Source organism: Sapajus apella, unplaced genomic scaffold (genome assembly GCF_009761245.1).
Source record: "Sapajus apella isolate SASKATOON/1434 unplaced genomic scaffold, GSC_monkey_1.0 scaffold9, whole genome shotgun sequence".
NCBI classification, from domain to species: Eukaryota; Metazoa; Chordata; class Mammalia; order Primates; family Cebidae; genus Sapajus; species Sapajus apella.
Genome location: NW_022436949.1, coordinates 39,651,646 through 39,675,355, shown reverse-complemented (window position 1 = coordinate 39,675,355; position 23,710 = coordinate 39,651,646). Strand labels below are relative to the sequence as shown.

At 36.2% G+C, this 23,710-nt stretch overlaps 1 protein-coding gene across 1 annotated transcript in view; it reads right to left on the bottom strand.

Moving 5' to 3' along the window:
• Positions 1 to 23,710, bottom strand: part of GPC6 (glypican 6) — a 1,186,177-nt gene that overhangs the window by 555,796 nt on the left and 606,671 nt on the right. Inside the window, exon 3 of the mRNA XM_032277284.1 lies at positions 19,034 to 19,425. Within this exon, the coding sequence (XP_032133175.1) occupies positions 19,034 to 19,425 (392 nt within the window). The remainder of the gene's footprint in view (positions 1 to 19,033; positions 19,426 to 23,710) is intronic.

Genomic DNA, 23,710 nt, shown 5'->3' with positions numbered 1-23,710 from the left:
TGTGAGACTCAGTAGACGCCATTTCTTTAGGAGGACATCAATTATCTCTGGCAGTAATGTGTATTTAACACCAAATACCTCTTCAGTGCCAAAATTAAAATTATGAATTATGTACAAAAACATAGTATAGTAGTTGTAGATATTTGCCTCTGCCAGCAAAACAGGTTGAATTCTAGGAGGCCCATGGAAACCCATTAAGCATACAGGTACCTAGCTGCTGCTCCACACTGTCTTTGGAATTTGAAGTGATTTCAAAAAAAAAAAAAAAAAAAAAATCCTGTTATAAAAGCTGTGTTACCCCAAAATTAGAATTAATTCCAATTACAAGGACAACAATCAGAAGTAGCTATATAGATCCCCAAGCCATATTTAAAGACACATACAATGAAGTACAGCCTGTAACTTTCAAATGAACTGTTAGTACATTACCTGGCCAACCCTTTCCCAGGCAGATCTACATGCTCAGAGGTGCAGTCCTCAATCTATACTTCAGTTTCTCAGTCATACGTCTAAGATCTCAATAACCGCCGCATTGGGAATTTCATTCCCAGTAAGCATTTCATGTGGTCTAGTCTCCGCACTTCACCAAAGGGCAGAGAAATGAAGTTATTCAGACAACAAATTAGGGTCAAACTAAGAACTCATTACCAGATAGCTACTATTTCTGGTCTAATGAGCTCTGGATTACATCAATGTTCTTCTCCTCTATTCACATTTTCTCCTGTTATTTTCATATTATGGTCACAATATAGCATATATTTATATTATATACATATATAATTACACACAATTTACTATTCCCAGCAGTAGTTGCATATACTTAGTGACTAGTCAATAAATATTTAGTTGTTTATGGAGTTTTATTTTCTCAATAATTAAACAGCAAATTTTCATATCTTGATTAGAATCTATGCTCCTGTTGATATAAAATCTGTAACTGGCAAAATAAAATGTTCTAAGGCCAAAGGGTCCACATAGGTTAAGCTTCTACCAATGGTCACCCAAGTTATTATGACTCATGAATACTGCCTTAGCCCTCATTGACCCGTACTATTCATTTGTCTGCGATCCACTTTAGAATGGGAATTCTAAGGCTGTGCTATGTGTTATTTACCACTGCACCCACTGTACCTGCCAAAGAGGTGGTGTTCAATAAATGCTGCTGAATGAAGGGATGAATTAACACATGCACTGGTGTATTCTACCGATTGCCAAAATTACCCTGGCCAAACCTACTGATTGTCTTTCTCATGCATGGTTTGTTTTCAAAGATTTCTCATAGGAACTAATGCATCTGAATAAGATCTTCCTTTTAATCGTTCATTCATGACAACGGCCTTTTTTTTTTACTCATGGGTATGAACGATTAAGACCTCTCAGAGGAAATTATTTTAATTACAGAAATCAGAACAGCTTAATTGTAAATGTGCAATGTGAGCACTTTACAAAAGACTAGTTGCTTCTCCCTTTCTTTCTTTCCTTTCTCCTTAATAATTCTAATAATTCACTGCAAAAATGTTCCCATCATTTCAGCATTTTGGTACATTTTTCTGCTCTATTCACCGACACCTAGGGAAATGTACAATGGTCATGTGTGAAGACTATGAAACCACTGCTATCCACTTCCCCCCACTAATAATTTACCCAACTAAATTGTAATAAATACGTCAATAAGCCTCTAGACAGATGAGCTGAATTCTAAGGCATGAAGGGAAAATCTGAGGAAAAGAAAAGTTGTTCCATTAACTATGGAAACAGTATAGACATCTTTATCTATGTTTAGGTAGACAGTATTGATATAGGTGTTTTGGAAGTCTGAGTCCTAGGATTCATCACTCTTCAGCAGATCTCAAGCTGCAACTGTATCTAGATGAGCTAGAGGAAGATGTACCGTCTCAGCCTATATTCAGTCATTCATTTTCGTTCATCTACAGTGTCTTTCAAGCTGGATGTTCCAAACAAAACCTAAAAAAGGAGCTACCACTCTGTTGGGTAACCACATATAATTAGTATTTAATTTTATCTCTTTTGTGAGAAAATAGGATTTTAGAAAGACCTATTTTACATCCTTTTCCAAAATCATCAGATATTTAGGGCACTATTTACAATAAAGTGGAAGATGTTATAACACATATGAGTATTACTCCCCTTCATCCCAATCATGGTAAGACTGAAAAAAAGAAAAAAGCAATATAATAGAAGTAATAACATGTATTCAACGTCTGCCATATCCAAATTACAATAGTTCTTGCTCTGAGGAATGTTAAGGATGGAAGACATGTTCCTTCCTTGTGTACTAGTTTACAAACTTCAGGTTGGGGAGGCCCACTGAATGGGACAATGTGAAAACTTTGAGGCAACAAACATGCCAAAATCTTAACACAGGGGTTCTGAAAAGAGATTGAGTAAAAGACTGGTTCATCTGTCAGGAGCTTCCTGGATACACTAGATGTGGTGGTGAGTGGATTTTAACAAGTTTCGAGAAAGGTAAGTGAGCTGGGTTTGAAAGAAAGGGGAGAGAAAAGCACAATGGGTAAGGAAAATGGCAGAGAAACTCTCACAAAATCTTACATAGGCTGTGAGGGAGGGGGGCAGTGGGCAAGACAGATTGGCTTGAGAAATTGGCTAATGAGTTGGGATTAATGATACCACGCAGCAAGGTGGGTGAGAGATGGAAGACTTGAAGGCAAGGCTGCCAACTTCAGACTTGTCAACCTCTTGAGGATAGGAATATGACATTTCAAGTCCACGCCTAGCAGAGAGCCAAGCACTTAGTAAACACTCCAGATTTTTACAAGGTAATTGATAAGTACTGTCAGGACTTATAAACAGGACAGTAACCTAATCAAAGTGGTATTTAAGAAAGATATTTTTAGGATGCCCAAAAGAAGGTACAGAGTCTAATGACTAGGAAAGTTACCTTGAGGTGGCAACAACCTATTCTTGGGGTGATCAAAATGTAGCTTTTAGCAGAAACCAACGCATGGGAAAGGGAGAAATATAGACAGGAGGTGACACAGAAAGAAAGCAACACAAAAGAACCTTACGAAGTGATTGTGTTCCTTGAAATTTCTAAACTCAATTTTTAATAGATTAGTTTGTAGGGTTTCTGAGTACCCAAGAGAAAGTGTAAACAATAGATACTAGAATAAAGACAAAGTAAAAATTTGAGGCTGCAGACAGAAATTATCCACAAAGTTTCTCACTGTTGGAAATATTCTGACATACTTGCAATCTCTCAAAAACATTTTTGACTCAGAAGTAAAAAGTAAAGAGAAAATGACACTGTGTAGCTAAGATTATGGGATGCTGACATTAAATTGACTGGCCTCTGAAATTGAGTCAATGTTGTGTTCAAAAAACTGCTAAACTAATATTCTGGGCTCTCTTGAGGGAAAGGACTTTAAATCTCACAATAAATCAGTTTACATATTCTAAATCAATTTAATGAATAGAATTATAAAATAAGCCTAAAGTCAGCTCTTCAGCACCATGATACTTTGAGCCCAGAAGAAACTTGTGTGTATTCAGAACACGGTTGCTGACACAGAGCCATATACTTCTGCCAGGTTGATCTGATTCTCTATATTACAAAAGGAAACCCAATTAAAAATCACAATTTGCAGCATGGCAATGAAAGTATCAATTTCATACTTATAAATTAATAGGAATTATTAAATACAATCCATCTCATGAGAAGTTCTTTCCTGATGGTGACAGGCATTTTGGGATAATGAATGTCAATTTGGTTAACATAGTGTATCACTTTATGCACCCAAGTAGTAATTCACTAAAATTGTAATTTTTTATTTTTTTTTAAAGTTATATGCTAAAATGTTTAATGACAAATCAAGGAGAACTAATGCTTCAGGGCTGTTACCTGAAAAGAACCTTTTTTACCCAAAGATTGTGAAATACCCTCAAATGTATTTGAATACAAATGAGTCCTGTGGTTTTGAGTCATTTAGCCCAGTGCTCGGACAGCTTTATGATTATTATTTCTATTTTTAAAGAGCTAAACATCTCAGAGAACCCCTTCTCATGATAATTGGGCATTTATTTATTTTGTTTACTGCTGATGCTAACATCCACAGACACTTGCCAGCTCCCGTATTAATTAGTCTCCTCCACTTCCCCAGAGCAGATTGAAAATCACAGAGTAGTTCATCCATGATGACTTACAACCTTCCCCATGGCCATTATGCTTAAGGGACACCAGCAGCACTGTAGGGCCTTTGAGGCAATGACAAGAACAAATCCTCAATAAAGTGTCTATGTTGTTTATGTTAGAGTTCTAATCAGAGACAACAATGCATTATGAAAAGACAGAATATTTCTCTATTTTCCTTGTGACCACAGAAAGTGTATGAATAATCATCCCCATGAGTTGAGGCTTCCTAGGGAGATATTTTGAACTTTCTTATCTCAAAGAGGAGAATAATGTATTAAAAGTTTATCTCCACACTAATTCCTTAGCTGTAGCCACAAGCTGTTCTTTAGCACGTGAAATGTGGCTAGCCCAACCCAAGATGTGTTATAAGCACAAAATACACACCAAAATTTGAGGCCTTAGTAAAAAAAAAAAAAATTTACATTGATTATTTTCCTATTCACTACAAATTTACAAGACAATGCTTTGGGTTTGTTGGGTTAAATAAAATATATAATTAAAATTAATTTCAGCAGTTTCTTTCTACTTTAATGTACTTATAGAAAATTTTGAATTTTATATATATATATATATTTTTTTTTTTTTCCTTTTCTTTGAGATAGAGTTTCAATCTTGTTACCCAGGCTGGAATGCAATGGCACAGTATCAGCTCACTGCAACCTCTGTCTCTGTGGTTCAAGTGATTCTTCTGCCTCAGCCTCCCAAGTAGCTGAGATTACAGGTACCAGCCACCATGCCTGGCTATTTTTTTTGTACTTTTAGTAGAGATAGGATTTCACCATGTTGGCTAGGCTGGTCTTGAACTCCTGACCTCAGGTGATCCACCTGCCTCAGCCTTCAAAAGTGCTGGGATTAGAGGAGTGAGCCACGGTGTCTGGCCTGAAAATTTTGAATTATATATGTGGGTTACATCATCTTCCTATGAAATGGCACTGCCATAGACCAAGGAGCTTCATATTAGGTGGCTGTATTTAAAGACCAAAAATTCAACTGTGTATGAAGCAGTGTAGAATATTACAGCATAGACTCTGTGTCATTCTGCTTTAGGTTTCCTAACTCATAAGGGGAATGATAACCATACCTATCTCATAGATTTAACTTAAGAGTACTCATTTCTTAGCTTGCATTATATTGAACAGGAAGATAATTTTCAAAATGGGGATGATGTTACAATGACATTAACAGGAAAAATTCTAAACCTGTGCTTGCTATAGATTTTGGTACATTTTAGCTTCACTGTCTAGTTGTATATAGTATGAGGATGTTCTTGAGGGCATTAATGGAAGGGAGGATTTTTCCCTGGTCCCAACACCAGGAATAGTAATTTTTTTTCTTAGCTACTGGTTTGCTTTTATTTTATGAAGAAATAGTGTTTACCTCAAATGAAGGCCAATATAAACCTTAAAGAAAGTATGGTTGTGATGGCTCACACCTGTAATCCCAGCACTGTGGGAGGCCAAGACAGGCAGATCACAAGGTCAGTAGATTAAGACCATCCTGGGCAACATGGTGAAACCCTGTCTCTACTAAAATATAAAAAATTAACCATGTGTGGTGGCATGCACCTGTAGCCCCAGCTACTCAGGAGGCTGAGGCAGGGGAATCGCTTGAACCTGGGAGGCAGAGGTTACAGTGAGCCGAGATCATACCACTGTACTCCAGCCTGGCAACAGAGCAAGACTTCATCTAAAAAGAAAAAAAAAAAGCTTAAAGAATTTGCAAGTTCACAGGCTAGGGATACAAACAATAACTGTGAGTGAAGTTCACTGCGCATGTTCTTTAACCACAGATGCTATTTGTATATTGAATATTTAGAATATTGTGTACTTCCAAAACATAACAAAAAAGCATTATTTTTCTAGCATTATTTTTCTTTACACATAACTTATTTGGATTACACTTTTCCACTTCTGGCTAAAAAAATAGGTACCGAAAAATATATATTTATTATTGACAAAAGAGTTAAGCACTGAGCTAAATAGCAACTAACACTGAATTCGGATCAGGCCAACTCCAGGAGTGATCAGACCTGCATTAATCTGAACACAGATGCTAAGGCAAAAACAAGCTCAGTCTAAACATTAATTAACTCCAGCTGATCTTTGCTATGTAATTGCATGCTCAGGGTTGTATCTTCCAAGAAACTGTAGAAATCCACAGTTTATGTCAATCCTCCCAATTTAAAAACATTACTTGAAATCTTAAAGAGTTCATGCCAAAAAAAAAATATATGTGTGTGGGTCAGTTTGGACCAAGGTCCGCCCGTTTGCAATCTGACACAGATTCAGATTTGGGGCCCAGTGGAAAGTACTGTTCATGGATGTCCACTAAACATTTTTCTGTCAGTCTCACTCCTTATCTCCCCTTTGTATATCCATCTTTTTTTTTTCCCCTTTCAAACGAAAACTGTTTCTAAGTTAAGAACTATATGGAGGATATATAAACCAATCAGTAAATGCCAGCAGTTAAATACATGATAAGAGAGCCACAGAGCTCTCATGTACCTTGGAATTCAGAGTGAAAAATGAGAGTCAGACTAAGCATGCCACACACATGTACACCCACACATGCCAAAAAAAATGCAAGCCAACTATTTTCTGTTTAGGGAATTATTTTTTTGTAGATGATACCCAGATATATTGGCAGTAAACAAATCTCTTAGGTTGTGAAATAAAATTTTTAAGAAATAGGAGTACTTAAAAAAAAAGAAATGTATATGATGTAAAAATAATAAAAGTAGAGCAGTATCAAACCCTTACATAATTTGACAATATAAAATTATATTAGAGATACACTAGAAATACACACTTTTGACATTTCATTATCTCTGGGTATGGAGAATTTAGAATTATTTTTTCCTCTTTGTACTTTTCTGCATCTTCAAAAAAATTCAGTGAACATCCATATTGATTTTAGGATCAGAAAAATTGTGTGAGGATACATAAAATTATTTTTCTTACCATCAACAAAAAAATAAATATCCTGGTGATTTAAGCTGGAGCAACAATTTACATTTTCTCAGTAATTTGAAGGAAATAAATGTCCATTTGGCATGGGTGATTCAAAATATTATCTCATTTCTCCAGCTCTCTACCCCACAGTCACAATCCAAGTGACAAACACAAGCAATGAAGAGGGAAGTCTTGGAACAGTTGGGAGTAAAAGGTTTTATACTTTGTTAAACATTTAGCATAACAGACTATTCCTGGGAAAGCACTATCACTTTAACACTTAAAACAAAAATCTGCACAAATAAAAAGCCCTTTCAATCTGGATTCTATCTTCCGTCCTAGCCAAAAATGTCAGGGTACTTTTTTTCTGCATTCCAAAACAGATATTTCTGATATTTTATGGAAAATGGGGCATAAATATTTTATACAGTTATCTTCTCTCTACCAATGCAGTAGAATATCACAAGGTCTGTCTTTCCAATAAAATGCCTTATTGCAAGCACAGTTGAATTCTCCTTGGCCTAGCCTCTAATTTGTTCAATAACATTCTAAGATAGAAAGAACAAAGACTTCTGCAAAGTGCCTGGTTCTCTGCTAACTTTTAAAGCACTGTAGAATTGGATACTTCTTACTACACATTGTCCATTTTCATTAAAAAACAATGATATAAATGTTGCCTTATGTCTTGGTACGTTTTTAGTAAGAGAATGTGTTTTTAGAAAGTAAAGAGCAAATGAAAATTTTAACACCCATTATTTATAAATGAATATATTTCTGTATGAAGAGACTCATATTTGTACCTACTATAAAAATAGTATGCATAATGTTTCCATAATCAATATATTTATGGAAGTTTAAAATATTCAATGAATGTACTTTTTGATTGCCAAAATTCTACACAAAATTAACATAGAAAAGTTGATTTTCCTCACTTCTTCAGATACTATGATCTGAAAAGTTTAGCATTCCATAGAAAATCCACTGTTCACTGTTTAGTATTAAATACAACAGGGGTGTTTTTCACATACAGCATGTTCCTGCAAGGGCAAAAATGAATTAAAAAATTCTGTCTATTCAAGCCACTTAAGTGCCACCTGATGTTAACTTGCAGTATCTATTGATTTCAGCTACAGTTTTACTTACATCTGAATCTCAGAGTCACCATTATCCTATTACTGACACTCTGAACTGTCCATTTTCACTTTTGGTAATCTGATTTAGACACAAAAAACGTAGAGTTTCAACACTGTGTTGTATGATCACTACATTCTAAGTATCTGGGACTGAACCATTGTGTTTGTGCTGAATATCACTCATCGAGACGAAGAGGTATAATGCAAACACATGCAAGGGAATGACCCTTGCTTGCAATGACAAAGAAAACAATGAAGGAAATCTACAAAATGCAATAATATGCCTCCCTCTTTCTTACAAATATCTGTATGACTTAATATCTCATTTTTAAAAATGCTAGGATATCATACTCCCTACATAAGTCCCGCTTCACTATGTCAGCACTATTAAGGCAATATATCTGTAAAGCTTTATTAAAATTCTTTTTGATGTGTATCTTGGCTCATAAACCTCTATAGTGCACTGATATTGCACCAGGGAATGTCCTTGTAACATTGAATCTCTGAAGATGGGAAAATAAAAGAGAAATCCTTCAAACTTCCAAGTTGGGCCCATGGTATCTCACACCTTGCCTACCCTCCTCACTTGTACATGTGTAAGTGATTACAGTGTGACTGCTGTGCACACCTTGTTTCACAGAACCTTCTAGTAGGAAGAGCATAACTGCATTCAGAGATAAATGTCCAAAAACGGGCAGCATTGAGGCTGGGATAAACTGTCAGGTTTGGTTTTTTTTCATAAAGCTGTTTTATAAGCAGCATTCTCTGAGTGATAGCACTGGGATTTTATCCTTGGGTCTTTTTTATTTGTGCTGTACCTTAATTGGCATATTTCACCAGTGGATGTTCCCTATTAGTAACAAAGCTGTCTCGTCTGTTTGTAGCACAAATTTTCCCTGGCTCCAGGGAAGTCTTCACATTTGAGGGGGATAGGCAAACAGTAGACATGCTAGTCAAAATGGGTTTTCTGAAAGCTCATTATGGTTGTAAACACCCAGAATATACCCTAGGGAAAGACTTCTAGGGTAGGAAGTTACAAAAATAGGAGCTGAACACAGGAAAGATAAAACCCAAACATATTGACAAAATCAATCAAAATATGTTCATTAGTTTTCTGTTTTTAGCATTATTATAGAATATACATTTTTCTAGAATAGTACATTTATTATTATTATTCTAGAATAGTACATTTCAAATTACCTGTTTGGAGTTCAAATTATCTGAACAATCCTTGGTTGATTGATTTATCCCAATATATCATGACCTGTTTAGGGTACCTAATTCTTCCTGATTTAAGCTAAGAGGGTTGTATTTTTCCAGGACTGTGTCCATCTCTTCTTGGTTTTCTAGTTTAATGTGTGTAAAGGTGTTCATAGTAGCCTTGAATGATCTTTTGTATTTCATTGATGTCAGCTGTAATAGCTCCTGTTTCATTTCTTAATGAGGTTATGTGGATTTTCTCTCGTCTTTTCTTGATCTTGCTAATGGTCTATCAATTTTATTTAACTTTTCGAAGAAACCAGCTTCAATAACAAGCAGTGAGATTGAAAGGGTAATTTAAAAATTACCAACAAAAACAAAAAATCCAGGACTAAACAGATTCAAAATAGGTTCACAGCAGAATTCTACCAGACATTCAAAGAAGAATTGGTATCAATCCTTTTGTCATTATTCCACAAGACAGAGAAAGAAGAAACCCTCCATAATTTATTCTATGAAGCCAGCATCACCCTAACCAAAACCAGGGAAGGACACAACCAAAAAAGAAAAGATCCATATCCCTGATGAACATAGATGCTAAAACCCTTAACAAAATATCAGCTAACCGAATCCAACAACATTTCAAAAAGATAATCCACCATGATCAAGTAGATTTCATACTAGGGATGCAGGGGTGGTTTAACATATGCAAGATCTTGGCTCATAAACCTTTATAGTGCACTGATATTGCACCAGGGAATTTTTTTGTAACATTGAATCTTTGAAGACAGGACAATAAAAGAGATATCCTCCAAACTTTCAAGTTGGGCCCATGGTATCACATACCTTGCCTACCCTCATCACTTGTATGTACATGTGTAAGTGATTACGGTGTGACTGCTGTGCAAAGTGATACAACACAGTTTACATTCACAATAAATATAACACACCACATAAACAGAGTGTGATACAGCACATAAACAGATACACCACAATAAATGTGATATACCACAATTAAAACAGAATTAAAAACCAATATATCATGACCTGATATACCCGATCCTATGGAGTATAACTAATATGCAGCTCACACCATAGAAGATTCACCATGTAAATTCAACATCCCAAGAAAAGTCCCACTGGTGGTGTCAGAGAAATGTGAAATTGCTATAAAGTTTTTTTTTTTTTTTTTTTTTTTTTAACTTTCAGTTTTTGTATCTTATTGCAAAACAGGAATACCATATTTATGGACATGCACCAGTCCATGAACCAAGCTTTGCACACCCTGTTCTGGAATGCGTAGGAAGACCAGTTAACTTCTCAACCAATTAAACTACTCAGGTCAATCTGCATTTGCTAAAATCAGTAACATCCTAACGGCCAGATCCTAAGGTCTGTTTTCTCTGCCCTTTCCACTTAACTATCTGCCACAGTTGATGCTATTGATTAGTCTATTTCTTGAATTCTCTCTCCCTTTGCGTTCAGGACGACATGCTTTGCTGGTTTCCATCATTTGTCTTCATTTTCGGAAAACTCTTTAAATGTGTACAGTCTCTGATGTTTCATCTGATCCTGATTCCTCTTTTTTTGAGCTAAATGTTACTCTCCTTTGCCAACAAACATCTGTATGTTGGTAATATTCAAATCAGTCAGCAGGCAGACAACTGTTCCCCAAAAGTTCTATCCCAGGCGCTGGGGACAGGGCCCTAAAAGATGCACTGTGGCCGCTAAGCTGGAGAGTCTCTGCAGTCTCTCCAGATGTGATCTCCATTCTGCTCCATGCTGCTTTGACTCAGCTCTCATCACTCCTTGTCTGGTCAATTGCAACAGCTTCCCATCCCAGCACCTGCCATTAATCTGTCTCCTTTCAGCCAGTATATCAGCTCCATGCCCATCTTTCTTAAGCAAAAAATAATCTATACATATTTGTCTTTTAAAAAATTTTTGACTGGTGGTCTGTGCCTCATGCGATGCCCTTCAAATTTCTTAACTTAAAAATAATAGGTCCAAATGATATGGTTCAAATCTGCCTCCTGGTCTCATCTCCAACAACTATAACCTTTCATGATTTATGCCTTTGCACATGCTAGGCCTTTGGCAAGAAAGCTGTACCTCTTTTTCTCCCTCAATGAGATGCTATTTATTCTTTAAGTCCACATCTGTTGATTCTGTATTCTGAGATGCCTTCTCCCATTTCCCAAGGTAAAGGAAAACATGCATTTTTCTTGGTCCATATAGTATTTTATCCATATGTCTATTACCCTGATTATTTGCACTACACATGGACCTTTCATACTCTCTCTCTTCTGGATGGACTGTGAATCCCTCAAGTACAATGTCATTCATTGTTCCTTCCTCTGTTTCTTACAGAGAAGTGCCTTGCACATAATAGGTGCTCAGCCCATGTTTGCCCCTCAGAAGTATTGGAATGCTTCTATCCAAGTTTTTTTTTTTTTTAAATTATACAGGCATAATAGACAAGGACAAAATCATTAGTTGAAAAAGATGGTTTTCATCCAAGGATTCAGTTTAGTCTCTATCCTTGTCTCCTGCAATTCATTGCTTTGTACTTTATGCCTCAAGAATACCAGGTGCTTTTAGCTCCCTGACACATCATTCGGTTTCACACCTCTGCACTTCTGCTCTGTTACTGCCTCTGGCTAAAACATCCTTCACTATGCTAAGCATCTTCATCACCTGCCTAACACCTATGCAACCTTTAACACATGGATCAAGGAAAGTTTACTTGCACCCCCCTCCCCCGACAACCTGATTAAGCTAGGTACCTCTCCTCTCAGTTCCCAAAGCATTTATTGCATAATAAATGTTCATTACATATTCATTATATATTGACATTATTTGCTTCTGTTTCACTCTTCTTAATTACTACTTGCAAATGCTGTAACTTGCTTAGTATTTGTATCTCAAGAAGTTAACCAACGGTACTTGACATACAAAATACAAAGAACAAATGTTTACTGATCAGGACTGAGCTAAATCTCTATAATGACTCTGTTTTTACAGGAGTCAACATTTGGGTCAGATGAAGGCTGCATTATCATAACCACCTATCTCAGATTGTAGGAGTCAGAAGATTATATTCAATAGGTACAATATAGTTAGAACTGTGGTTCCAAAAGTTTTTCTAGCCATGGTACATTTAGATAGGGTTACGGAATTCCTAAATTCTTTCAATATGAACAAAACTTCAAAATGAGATTCAGTGGAGAGACAGGTGCTTGTTTTAATGGGATTCCTATAGATGGAATAATTTTCCCATAAAGTAATATAACGGAGGCATAGGTTACTGGAAACACACAAGCTACAAAAGAACAAGAATGCACAAACAGCCTTTAATTCATTGGAAGTAAATAGCTTCATTTTCCTTGGTTCATACTCTCCTCTTAGCAATCTTCCAAATGTATACACCCAGGCTATAAATTTTGCAAGAGAACTTAAAATTAACAAGAAAAATTTAAATTGTTTAAATCAATACAATTAAATTGTTTTAATCAAAGCGGAACTTTCTTACTACTGGAGATTCCTACTGTGATACATTCCATATGCTATTCTAGAGGGGAAAATGTTCTTTTTTCCACTGACACCTGGACTTCCTTATACTCTTGTAATTTCTAGTGCTTAGGACAGTATCTGAACCATGTAAGACTCATATATTTTCAATGAATTATTTTAATCAGCTATTTTTGTTATTATGGTTCCTAGTCCCAATATCATTTTCTTACATTTTTATCATGAAATTATTTATCATATATAATATAATGCTCAAAATATCATTATAAGACAGATGGCATAGATTATTTATGCTGATTTAAAAGTTGTAAGCATAGAAGCATCATTGATAATTTCAAAAGGCTTACCAATGCTGGAGTAATCGACGCTGAATAATCATTAGTTACAGACGTGAATACACTAATCACAGATGGACTATAAAAAAACTTTCATTCACCTAAGGACTTTTTGTGATTGTGTTCATTTCTGGATTGCTCCCCAAAAATTAACTCCAATCCAAAAACGACCACAGAAAGAACAAAACCAACTCAGGTGATAACTCAAACAGGTGGTATTTGTATTTTCAATTCTTTCTCAAAAGCAAGCAGCTAAATACAATACCATTTCTCTTGTAAATTGAATCCATGGTAAATTATTCAGAATGGTTTTCCATTGTGACCAGAAAATGCTTTAAACAGTCATTTTACAGCCTCTATTTCATTAAATTTGGTGATAACACTTTTATTCATAGTGCATCAACCACATTTATTGAAAATTGACTTGTCTGTTGCTTTCTAGGCATGCATTGTTAATGCAAAGCTGTTTAGTTGGGAATGAACCACTTCAGAGTCTCTTCAAGCAAAAACACCAGTCTGTGTAGAAGACATAGGTGGGTATCGCTTGATGAAAATATTCTGTTCTTACTATAGACTAAAAGCCAGACTTTCTTTTCAAAGTCATGACCCACAGGAAGAAAGATTTTAGATAGCTAGATAGATGGATAGACAGATAGATGACAGTATTCATCAATAGTTCAAGTTATATGGATCCCAACTCTACTACCTCCCCCATTTGTCTGTAAAAAAATCAATGAGATGACTTGCAAAGTTGAAATGATTGCTCTTGACACAATTTACAGCTTTTGCTCATAGAAGTCACTTTTTTTCTTTTCTTTTTTTTTTTTTTTTTTTTTTTTTTTTTGAGATGGAGTTTCACTCTTGTTGCCCAGGCTGGAGTGCAATGGCCTGATCCTGGCTCACCACAACCTCTGCCTTCCAGGTTAAAGCGATTCTCTTGCCTCAGCCTCCTGAATAGCTTGGATTACAGGCATGCATCACCATGCCCAGCTAATTCTGTATTTTTAGTAGAGATGGAGTTTCTCTACGTTGGTCAGGCTGGTCTCAAACTCCTGATCTCAGGTGATCCACCTGCCTTGGCCTCCCAAAATGTTGGTATTACAGGCATGAGCCACAACACCTGGTCAGATGGTCAGAAGTCACTTTTTTTTTTTTTTTTTGAGACAGAGTCTGATTCTGTTGTCTAGGCTGAAGTACAGTGGCATGATCTCAGCTCACTACAACCTCCACTTCCCAGGCTCAAGTCATTCTCCTACTGCAGCCTCTAGAATAGCTGGAGCTACAGGTGCATGCCACCATGCCTGGCTAATTTTTGTATTTTTTTGTAGAGATGGGATTTCACCACATTGCTCAGGCTGTGTCTTGAAATCGTGAGCTCAAGCTATCTACCTGCCTCAGCCTCCCAAAATGCTAGAATTACAAGCATGAGACACGATACCATGCCAGAAGTCACTTTTATTAAAGAAAAATATATAAAAGTCATGTCTTCTTAGTGTAAATGGCATCATGATGGACTAGTGACGACACTATAGTCCTTTCCACATTCACCTTTATAATAAATAACTGAAGAGTAGTTTAAGCAGACAATCTGTTAATATCTCTTTATGAAGCCCTCTCTCTTCCTCACAATGTCTGACAAGCCTTCAGAGTGACTGCTGGTATCCATGTTTCTACTCACTAGTGGTGGAAGATAAGGGGATGAGGGTGGTATTTTAATGAAGGGATAGTGCTAAAAAATAATCTAGATGCATTTTGTTAAGGCAACCACATTATCAAAATTTATTTCCTTCTTCATTTTAGAACTCTGCCTTCCATGCCTTTCTGACATCACTTAGCACAATATGAAATGTGGAAACTGACTTGTTAGCAGGTCCATAAGCAGCAGCAAGTACCACAAACAACCAACAGTAGCTCAGAAACTCAATTGTAGTTACACAGGTAAAAAGAATCAGAGATGAACGATGGTAAAGTCTTTCTACATCCTAATTTATTTCATTCAACAAAGGCTTACACAATACATTTATGTATGCATGCATGCACACACACGTCCTTGCATGTGCATGTGCACACGTGTGTGCACACGTGTGCGTGCACGCACACACACACACACACACACACACACACCCCTAAAGCACCTGGCTTAAGAAACAGTATGTTACTGATAACTTTAGAAATATCTGTGTATCCCTCCTTCATCGCACCTCCCAACTGCATCTCCAGAGGTAACCAGCATTTGATTTTTTAATCATTCTTTGAAATTTCTTCAGTTTTACTACACATATTTTTATTCCTAAATAATGTATTGCTTAGTTTTACCTTTTTGACCTTCATGCAAATGTATGTATTTTGGGTGATTTGACGTTTAACTCTCACAATGAGGTTTCTGTGACTTGTTAATGAGCACTTTCTAGGCACTGGAAAGTTTCATGATGTGAAGAGATCATCATTTAGGCAGATGGGCCATTGGTGATGTTTCTACTTTCTATGTCATTTTAAAAGATGCTGCTACAAACACTCTTCTACATGCCTAATTGTATGCATGTGCAACAGTTTATCCAGATGAAAATTGGAGTTTTAGAATAGGTTCATATTCAACAATACAGGTATTTTTAGATTTTTATCTGAAGTGAGCATATCAATTTACACTTCCCCCAGCAAAGCATGGAGGTTCCTGATACTCCACCTTCCATCAATACTTGATGTGCTCTAAATGGTCATTCACACAGAAAATGAATCCTGGCTGACTGACCACAGATATTCACTACAGAATCACATAGTGCTTCTAAGAGTCAGACCTTGAATTATAGTTCCTTAAAATAAACTTGTCCCATCTGAAGGCTAGAAAAAAAAACAGTGTTTATATCTATAAGATGGCAAGCAGAAGTTTTAAAAATAAGTCTGTTGATGCTTACAATTTAGACCTCCATTTTTCTGGCAAGAAAATTCCCTATAATGTTCTGAACATTATGTCAAAACATTTGTGTCAAACTGCTGTGTTCTGCCAAAGAGGTAAGTTTTTCAGTCAAAACAATTAATTAGAAGCTATTAATGATGTCTTTCATGATTATGAAGTCACTGTAAGCGTGGAGAGAAACTGAAAGGGGGAAAAAAATCACCCAAATCAGGATGCAGGAGATAAACTAGTCTGTTGATCTCCACATGGGAATTTTGCTTTGAGTTTTCTAACTCTTCTGTCATAATTTCTCCAACTCTAAATCACTCAATTAATAGACCATAAAGAGTCTTCAGATTTATGAAGGGCTTAAACCTCAAACACAATTCCGGCTTCTCTTCTTAACATATTTAGTCTTTGTGATATTTTATTCTTATTACAAAAATACTTTCGATGCTGAAAATCATCATAGCACCCGTAGACCACAAATTGCTAGTTTAGTCGGTTACAGACCATCTTGTAATCCTTAGGTGAAGAAGTTCATTGGTAAAATCCTTAAATTCTTGAGACATAAATTATTTGCAAAAATATTACTCAGCTTCTTTCAAACCAAAGCTATATATCCATATACCATATCTATCTACCTATCTATCTAATGATCAATCTATTATGTCTCTCTCTCTCTCTTCCTAACTCTCTACCCATCTCCAAAAGGCAGTGCCCAGATGTGAGGATGGGGCTTATGATTTTAGCTGATTAGGGATGATGATGAAGCTCAGGTCAGACAAGCCAATATCTGCAAGGAACAGTTAACTTTCCATGGTTAAATGACCTACAAACTATATTCCACACCCACAGCACAAGTGTTCTACAAATGAATGTTGGTTTTGAAGGGATCAGTGGAAGAGAAAATACAGTGTTGCAGAATATAACTCTCACCATTTCTAGAGCAAAAGATGATACACTACTGATAGTTGGCTCATAAGGTCATCCTTCATCAGAAGGAAGAGCATGTTAAACTTTGGTCAACAAAGAGCTCAGTTGAGACCATCAGGGAGTGACCAAGGGGAGACTCCATCTCTGGGCAGTTGTGAATGCCAACGACTGGAAAACAGGAGGGAGAGCAAGCAGCAGCCTCCCTCATGGCTTTGTAGACAGTTTGCTAGAAAATGTTCTTTTATCTCACTGGAAACTTGCCAGATTATAATGCACACATATAAACATTATTAACACTCAAGTAGAATAAATATACATAATCAGGAATATATTCATTCATACTTTGAATTTCTTTCTCCATATTTCTCAAGGGCTGGCTACATGTTTTATCCTTCTACAAAATCAAAAGCTTCAGCCTACAACCTCTGTGACTTACCTATTATTTAGTTTAACTTATTAATTAACACTTATTTTACAACAAAATGTATCTGCTTAAGAAAATATGAACACATATTTATTTTTCATACTTATTCCTATTTTACTGACAGTCTTCAGGTGATCATATTTCCTCTTGCTATTCTACCTGGCTAATTCCTTATAAATTCATTTTTGGGCCTCTAGTTTCTTTGGCATCTAAAACATTGTTGAGATTCAATGTAAAATATTATTTTAAACATTAGAATTATATGCCCTTTATATTGTTAAATAACCCCTCATAATTATTTCCTTCAGTTCCTTCCTACGAATAATCTTTCCATATGCTCAAATAAAAGTTTAGGAAATTAATATTTTTAAATGGGCTGTTATGGATTTTGCAGACAGTGCAATAGAGAAACATTTTTAAGAGTACACACAATCTTTATGCTAGAATGTAAATACTGAGGAGATCAAAGTGGCAAAAAAAGGAAGCATTGCAGGACAGGACCAATAGCTATGACAAATACTGGGGCTCTTTGGCACAGCCCTGCAATAGAAAAGTAGGGTTTGGGAATAATCTTTGTACAAATGTACTTTTTTTGGGTGACGTAATACTAGATTCCTGTTATGTATTATTTTTAACTTTAAGTAATTATCTTTCATTTTATTCGTAGGACTGATCTCACAAGTGCCATAAATATCAAAGAAGAGCTTAAACAAAAGCAGACATCCTCTACATAGGAATATTCAATGTTTAAATAGTGCAATGTAGAATTATCCCTTATATCCAAGGTCTAGAGATGTTATCCTCAAGGAAACGTCCAAAAGCAGACTCGTGATTTATCTTATTTATAAGCCCCAGGCAATGCATGGTATGAAATCACAAGAATAAAGAGTAACAAAAGGAATTCTCTATGAGAATCTATACTTTGTATTCATTAGTCCTCCCTAATCCAGTAATGCAGGTGTCAGCAAAGGGCTCTTCTTTTACCAGGAAGAAATTTGGCCACATTGACATGTGATGGAAAAGAAGAAATGCCAGGTGCTGATGCCCTGAACAATAACTTGTCTTCACTCGCAGGTCCATGAAGAGTGTCATCCTGACTCCCTAGAGGATTATAACCTCTGAATGGGCTGTCTCATGAGTATTTATCATCCTTAAAACCCTGATCAGAAATACTAAATGGTCATAGTTGCAGGGCCCCTGCTACTAAAAGCTTTTCTGCTATACTGCTGATAAATATTGACGTTAATTTTCAAACCACATAGAATGGCTTGAAATCTTGTCTTCTCTCACACAAAGCAAGGAAAAGAAAGCCAGAAGTATGCTTTGATATTTAGCAGATTTATCTAAGAGCAAGGATCACCAATGAAGAATTTTTACCTTGATTTTTTTTATAAACATTGGTTTTAAAAACAGAGTAAATGAGGAAAACCAATTAGAAAGCCAGCACATTTTCAATTACCTTGGAAACTCGGTTTGCCACTTCTCTGCCCACAGTCAGCCCCTGCACGAAGGTCCGGGCAGCAATGAAGGAGCGGGTAATCTGAATCTTCAGTTTCCGGGGCACGTCTCCAAATGGCTTGAGCTGGTCTGTGTATTTGCTCACACATTCCAGGTAGTCTTCACTGAAGTGATACTGAGGGTTTATCAGCTGAAACATTCGTTCCAGGAGCCGAGCCCAAAAGTCATTGAGCATTTCCTCCAGATTCACATTACCCCCAGTGTAGTACCTTTTCAGCTCTGTGAAGAGGTCCTGGAAGACCTCTGAGTTCTGCATGTACAACATGCCATAGGTCCGTACAAACATATCATTTAGTGACTTTTCTGCATTCTCCAGGAGCTCTCGGAAAAATTCTGCAGATAAAACAAGAAAGAAGTAATAAATTAATGAAATCTAGAAAGCCTAAGACATCTATTTACCTTAAACACAACTGCTTTTAATTGACATTTTCACAGAAAAACATATCCTGTGATTAAGGTATTAATGAACAGATAAAAAACACATTTTAAATGGAATTTGACTTACATCTATAATTTCATACAACTCAAAACAGAATACCCCATGATTCCCATTAACATTAGGAGTCTATCATATAATCCTCCTCCACAATAGCTCAATTCTTTTATCATTTCTTGCTAAATTTTAAATAATCCTATGGTTTGATACAAACTCAAATCAAAATATGTTGCAAATATAATATGCAGAGTATTGTCGTTTACATAATGATAAACACATTTACTTCAGTTTATTTACAAATTTGTCCTAACACTAAATTCCATTAAGTTGCTTTTATTTGGAAGAGTCCATAAACGAGATGTTCAAATTAATGTAATATTTTAGACTTTTTCTAGTTTCTATATATAGCAATTAGCAGTGTTCAGATATTCATAATGCAATTAAATTTGCTTCATAATAAAGCTATAATGAACATAATTCAGGTGGCCATAATGAGTCAGAAAGTCATAAAGTGTCTTGGATTCTCATTATTAATATAAACCATCATGTTATATAACTTGAATAAAATACTGACAATTTGACTTTCCAGTTATGAGGCTCTAAATGAAAAAGTGCACACCAATAATTGAAATCTTCCACTTTGCGACAGTGCTTGAGTGTTACTGGGATCACTTATAGGATGCAAAAAAATAAGACAGAAATGAAAGCCATTTGGTACCATTAGCCTCATTGGCCCTTGTGCTAGGCTCCCTCAAGACACACTTTGTGTGTGTAGGTCACTTGACGTTGTGCAAAACTTTGCTTGAGTAGAGCAAGCTCAAGTTTTATCTCATTCAGAGATTGTAAATTGGGGTGGGGAAAAAAGCTAAGGAAAGATAATACTGCTGAGGTTATCAATCTAAGTTCCCAAGAGCAAAATGATTCTGCTTTACCTCTTCATAGTCCCCTTTTATTCCCTGAATCTATGTCCCTTCTCAGAAATGCAGGGACAAATCAAGTCCTGCATTCTTCAAAAACTCCAAATAGGAAGTTCTGAAAAGGACTCTTCTCCTTTCTGAGGCTCTGGGGATTCTTTCCTAAGATATGGAAAGGAAGTAGTGATGGACACCTCTCGATTGCTTCCATGAAAGCTACTTGTGCGTTCTTAGAAGTTGGCTGAAGAAGTGCTTGGCTTAGTCACTTCAGTTCCAGGTAATATACAATCAAACCATTGTCTTGATAATTAAATTGTGTCTATAATAATGAAAACTATTTTATATTTGTTTTCAAATCAGACCAAGGCAGCAATGAAAGTACTTTTCACTTGTTTACCTCCTTTCTATGAAATAATTAAAAAAAAAAAAAGATATTCTGTTGCTACAGCGGCAGCAAAAACTGTGGGATTATAAATACTGTGTAATTTTGTCCACGTCACCAAATGTTTTTTATTTTTATTTTTACTAAATGTAAAATCAAGTTAAATATTATTAAATCTCTCTGAATCCTTAAGGATTCAGTAAAGAAAATGACTGTGAAGCAGATAGGGCAAAATTTGCAACATTGTAAGCATAAATTTATCAAAATATTATATGCTGTATGCTGATGTTGCTTATGATTTTATGAAATCAAGAGCATTTCACACTTTCTTCAAAAATACTAGTTATCTAGTTTATCCTGAACTGAAAACTATATTAAATTACTAATATAAAAGTATTAAAAGATCATAAGTTAAACCTTCCAATCTTGAAACCAAGAATGAAACTAGCTTGGCCTCGCTGATACAGAAACAGGGTGGAAGGCATAACAGATTGTGAACGAAGATAAAAAGAATGGGAAAATCACTGAATTGAAAAATACTAATATAATGAGACTGGAAAGTGGATTCTAATCATGTGCTCTGGACAGCTTATTCATTTATCTTCTTTTTGAGGTCAATTATTTTGTTGGACTCAGGAATTAAAGCTTAATTTATTGAATACAGAGTACTGCCTTCAGCAATGAATAGTCAGTAATCAATAGTGTGGTCTGGATTTGCAAAGTGCTTATAAAAAGAGAGAAAGAGAGAAAAAAAATTCTCTGATACTCATTGCTCTCCAAAGTCTTGTGAAATAAATGTTTGTCTTAGGAATAAAAATTTCATTTTTTCTTCTACTGAGGGTAACACCTCTTTAGGCTTTTTTTTTTCCTTCTCCTGATACGAGGACTCTGAATATTGAGCTATGCTCACTTTGAGAGTGAATGGTTCAAACCAGACTGCCCACTCACTGTGTCTTGTGGTTTGTTTTTCTTAAGCTTAAATTAGTATTTGTGATTGAGTATAGAAACCAAATTATCACATTCCAATGAATATGGCTCTAGAAACATTTCCTTAGATTCCAAGCTTACACTGTTGTCTAAGAGTTTGCCATTGTCTCAAAAGTTTCCTATTAGCTTCACTGATCCTCAAAGTCAAGTTATTATTATTTCTTGTTCAAAATCATTATATGGTTTACTGATCTCATAGTCAAAGTTAATATTTGGTATTGAAAGACGCTAAAGTATCAGCCAATTATGACAGATGTTGCTACCTTAAGGTACATTGATCTAAGGTCTTATGAAAAATGGAGATCCAAGTTACTGAGGCAAAGCTAATGTCCTCTAAAAATAAGGGTACTCATTTAATTTTTACCCTGACTGTAGACTTCTACCTTTTGAAGTTAGACTCTTTGAAAAAAGTACTTTATGCTTGGCTGAAAATTGTTTCTCAGCAAACAAAACAAGATGGAGATTTAGAAGATGTTATGTGATCCATTTTGCTGATGAAGTATCATGTGCAGCCAACATCAGAGAGAACAAAATTCAAGGACAATATAAGAAAAAGCAATCTCAACTGAACTGTTTTTAATCGAAGAGAGCAAAGCTCACATTGGATAAAGTCTTCAGTCAGCAAAAATTTTTATGTACAAAAAACAGTTTGGCAGAAAGAAATGCTATTTGATTTCTTTCTTCTTCTCCAATCACAAAATATACATCAAAGGTGGTTGCTTAGGGCTCAGTTACGCTTCATAGGTGCACAAGAAGAAGAAAAAAAAAAAAAAAAAACCTTCCTAGCCAGCATTAGCCTCTGGAACGATTTTATTCATCTAGAGGGGTGATCTCAATGCAAACATCTGTTTGCTGCAGGGCAGATTGTCTCAAGTGGTAGAACAGTCTTATAGATAAAAACCACTGCTGTTGCAAAAGCAAAAGGCAAGTCTGTGTGATGCTGCCTGATCACTTGGAGAGACCTCTTAAGGGGCAGAAACCAACTCCAAGGAGCCAAGAGGAGCCCTAAGGATATCTGAGAAAAGCTCCAAATGAAGCCTTCAAATAAATGGACTGAAAGGTAAGATGGCACACAAGGATAAGGGGAAGCACAGCAGGAGGGAAAGGCAGACAAGAGGCTCTCTAGGAATTCAGTCTACATCACATAGCAAAAGCTTTCCCCATTCAACCCAGAAATGTCTTGTTAACACTTTGTAGATAAACATGTTCTGTACTGGATTAAGGTACAGGATTGGATTAAGCACTGTATAACATCCTTTTTTCCTATTCTTTTTTCATGCTCTCAGAGACTTTCATATTAAAAATGTGTTTCAAATGAATGTTTCGGCATGGGTGGTGTGAATCTATATTTTTCTGGAACCCAAGGAGTGAAAAACTTTAGTCATTAGTCAGTCGAGATTATACCACTTGTCCGGCTGTGGGACACAGGTATGCTCTTAAACCCAGAAATACACACGTGTATGCAAATGTGTATATTTGTGTTGTTCTCTGCTAATCTCTTAGTTTCTGCTTTCCCTCAACAACAGCATGCTAAAACAGTTTGGGAATTAGCCCCGCCAAGCTGTGGCTAAGAAATGATCCACAGGAGGTGCTGACAGGGAGGATGAAATAGTTCTGAAAGCTGACATCCAGCCTGACGCAGTGGCTCACACCTGTAATCCCAGCACTTTGGTAGGTGAGCAGATCACCTGAGGTCAGGAGTTCAAGACCAGCCTGGCCAACATGGCAAAACTCCGTGTCTACTAAAAATACAAAAATTAGCTGGGTGTGGTGGCAAGCACCGGTAGTCCCAGCTACTCAGGAGGCTGAGGCAGGAGAATCACTTGAACCCAAAGGCAGAGGTTGCAGTGAGCTGAGATCCCACTCTGCACTCCAGCCTGGGGGAAAGAGCAAGATTCA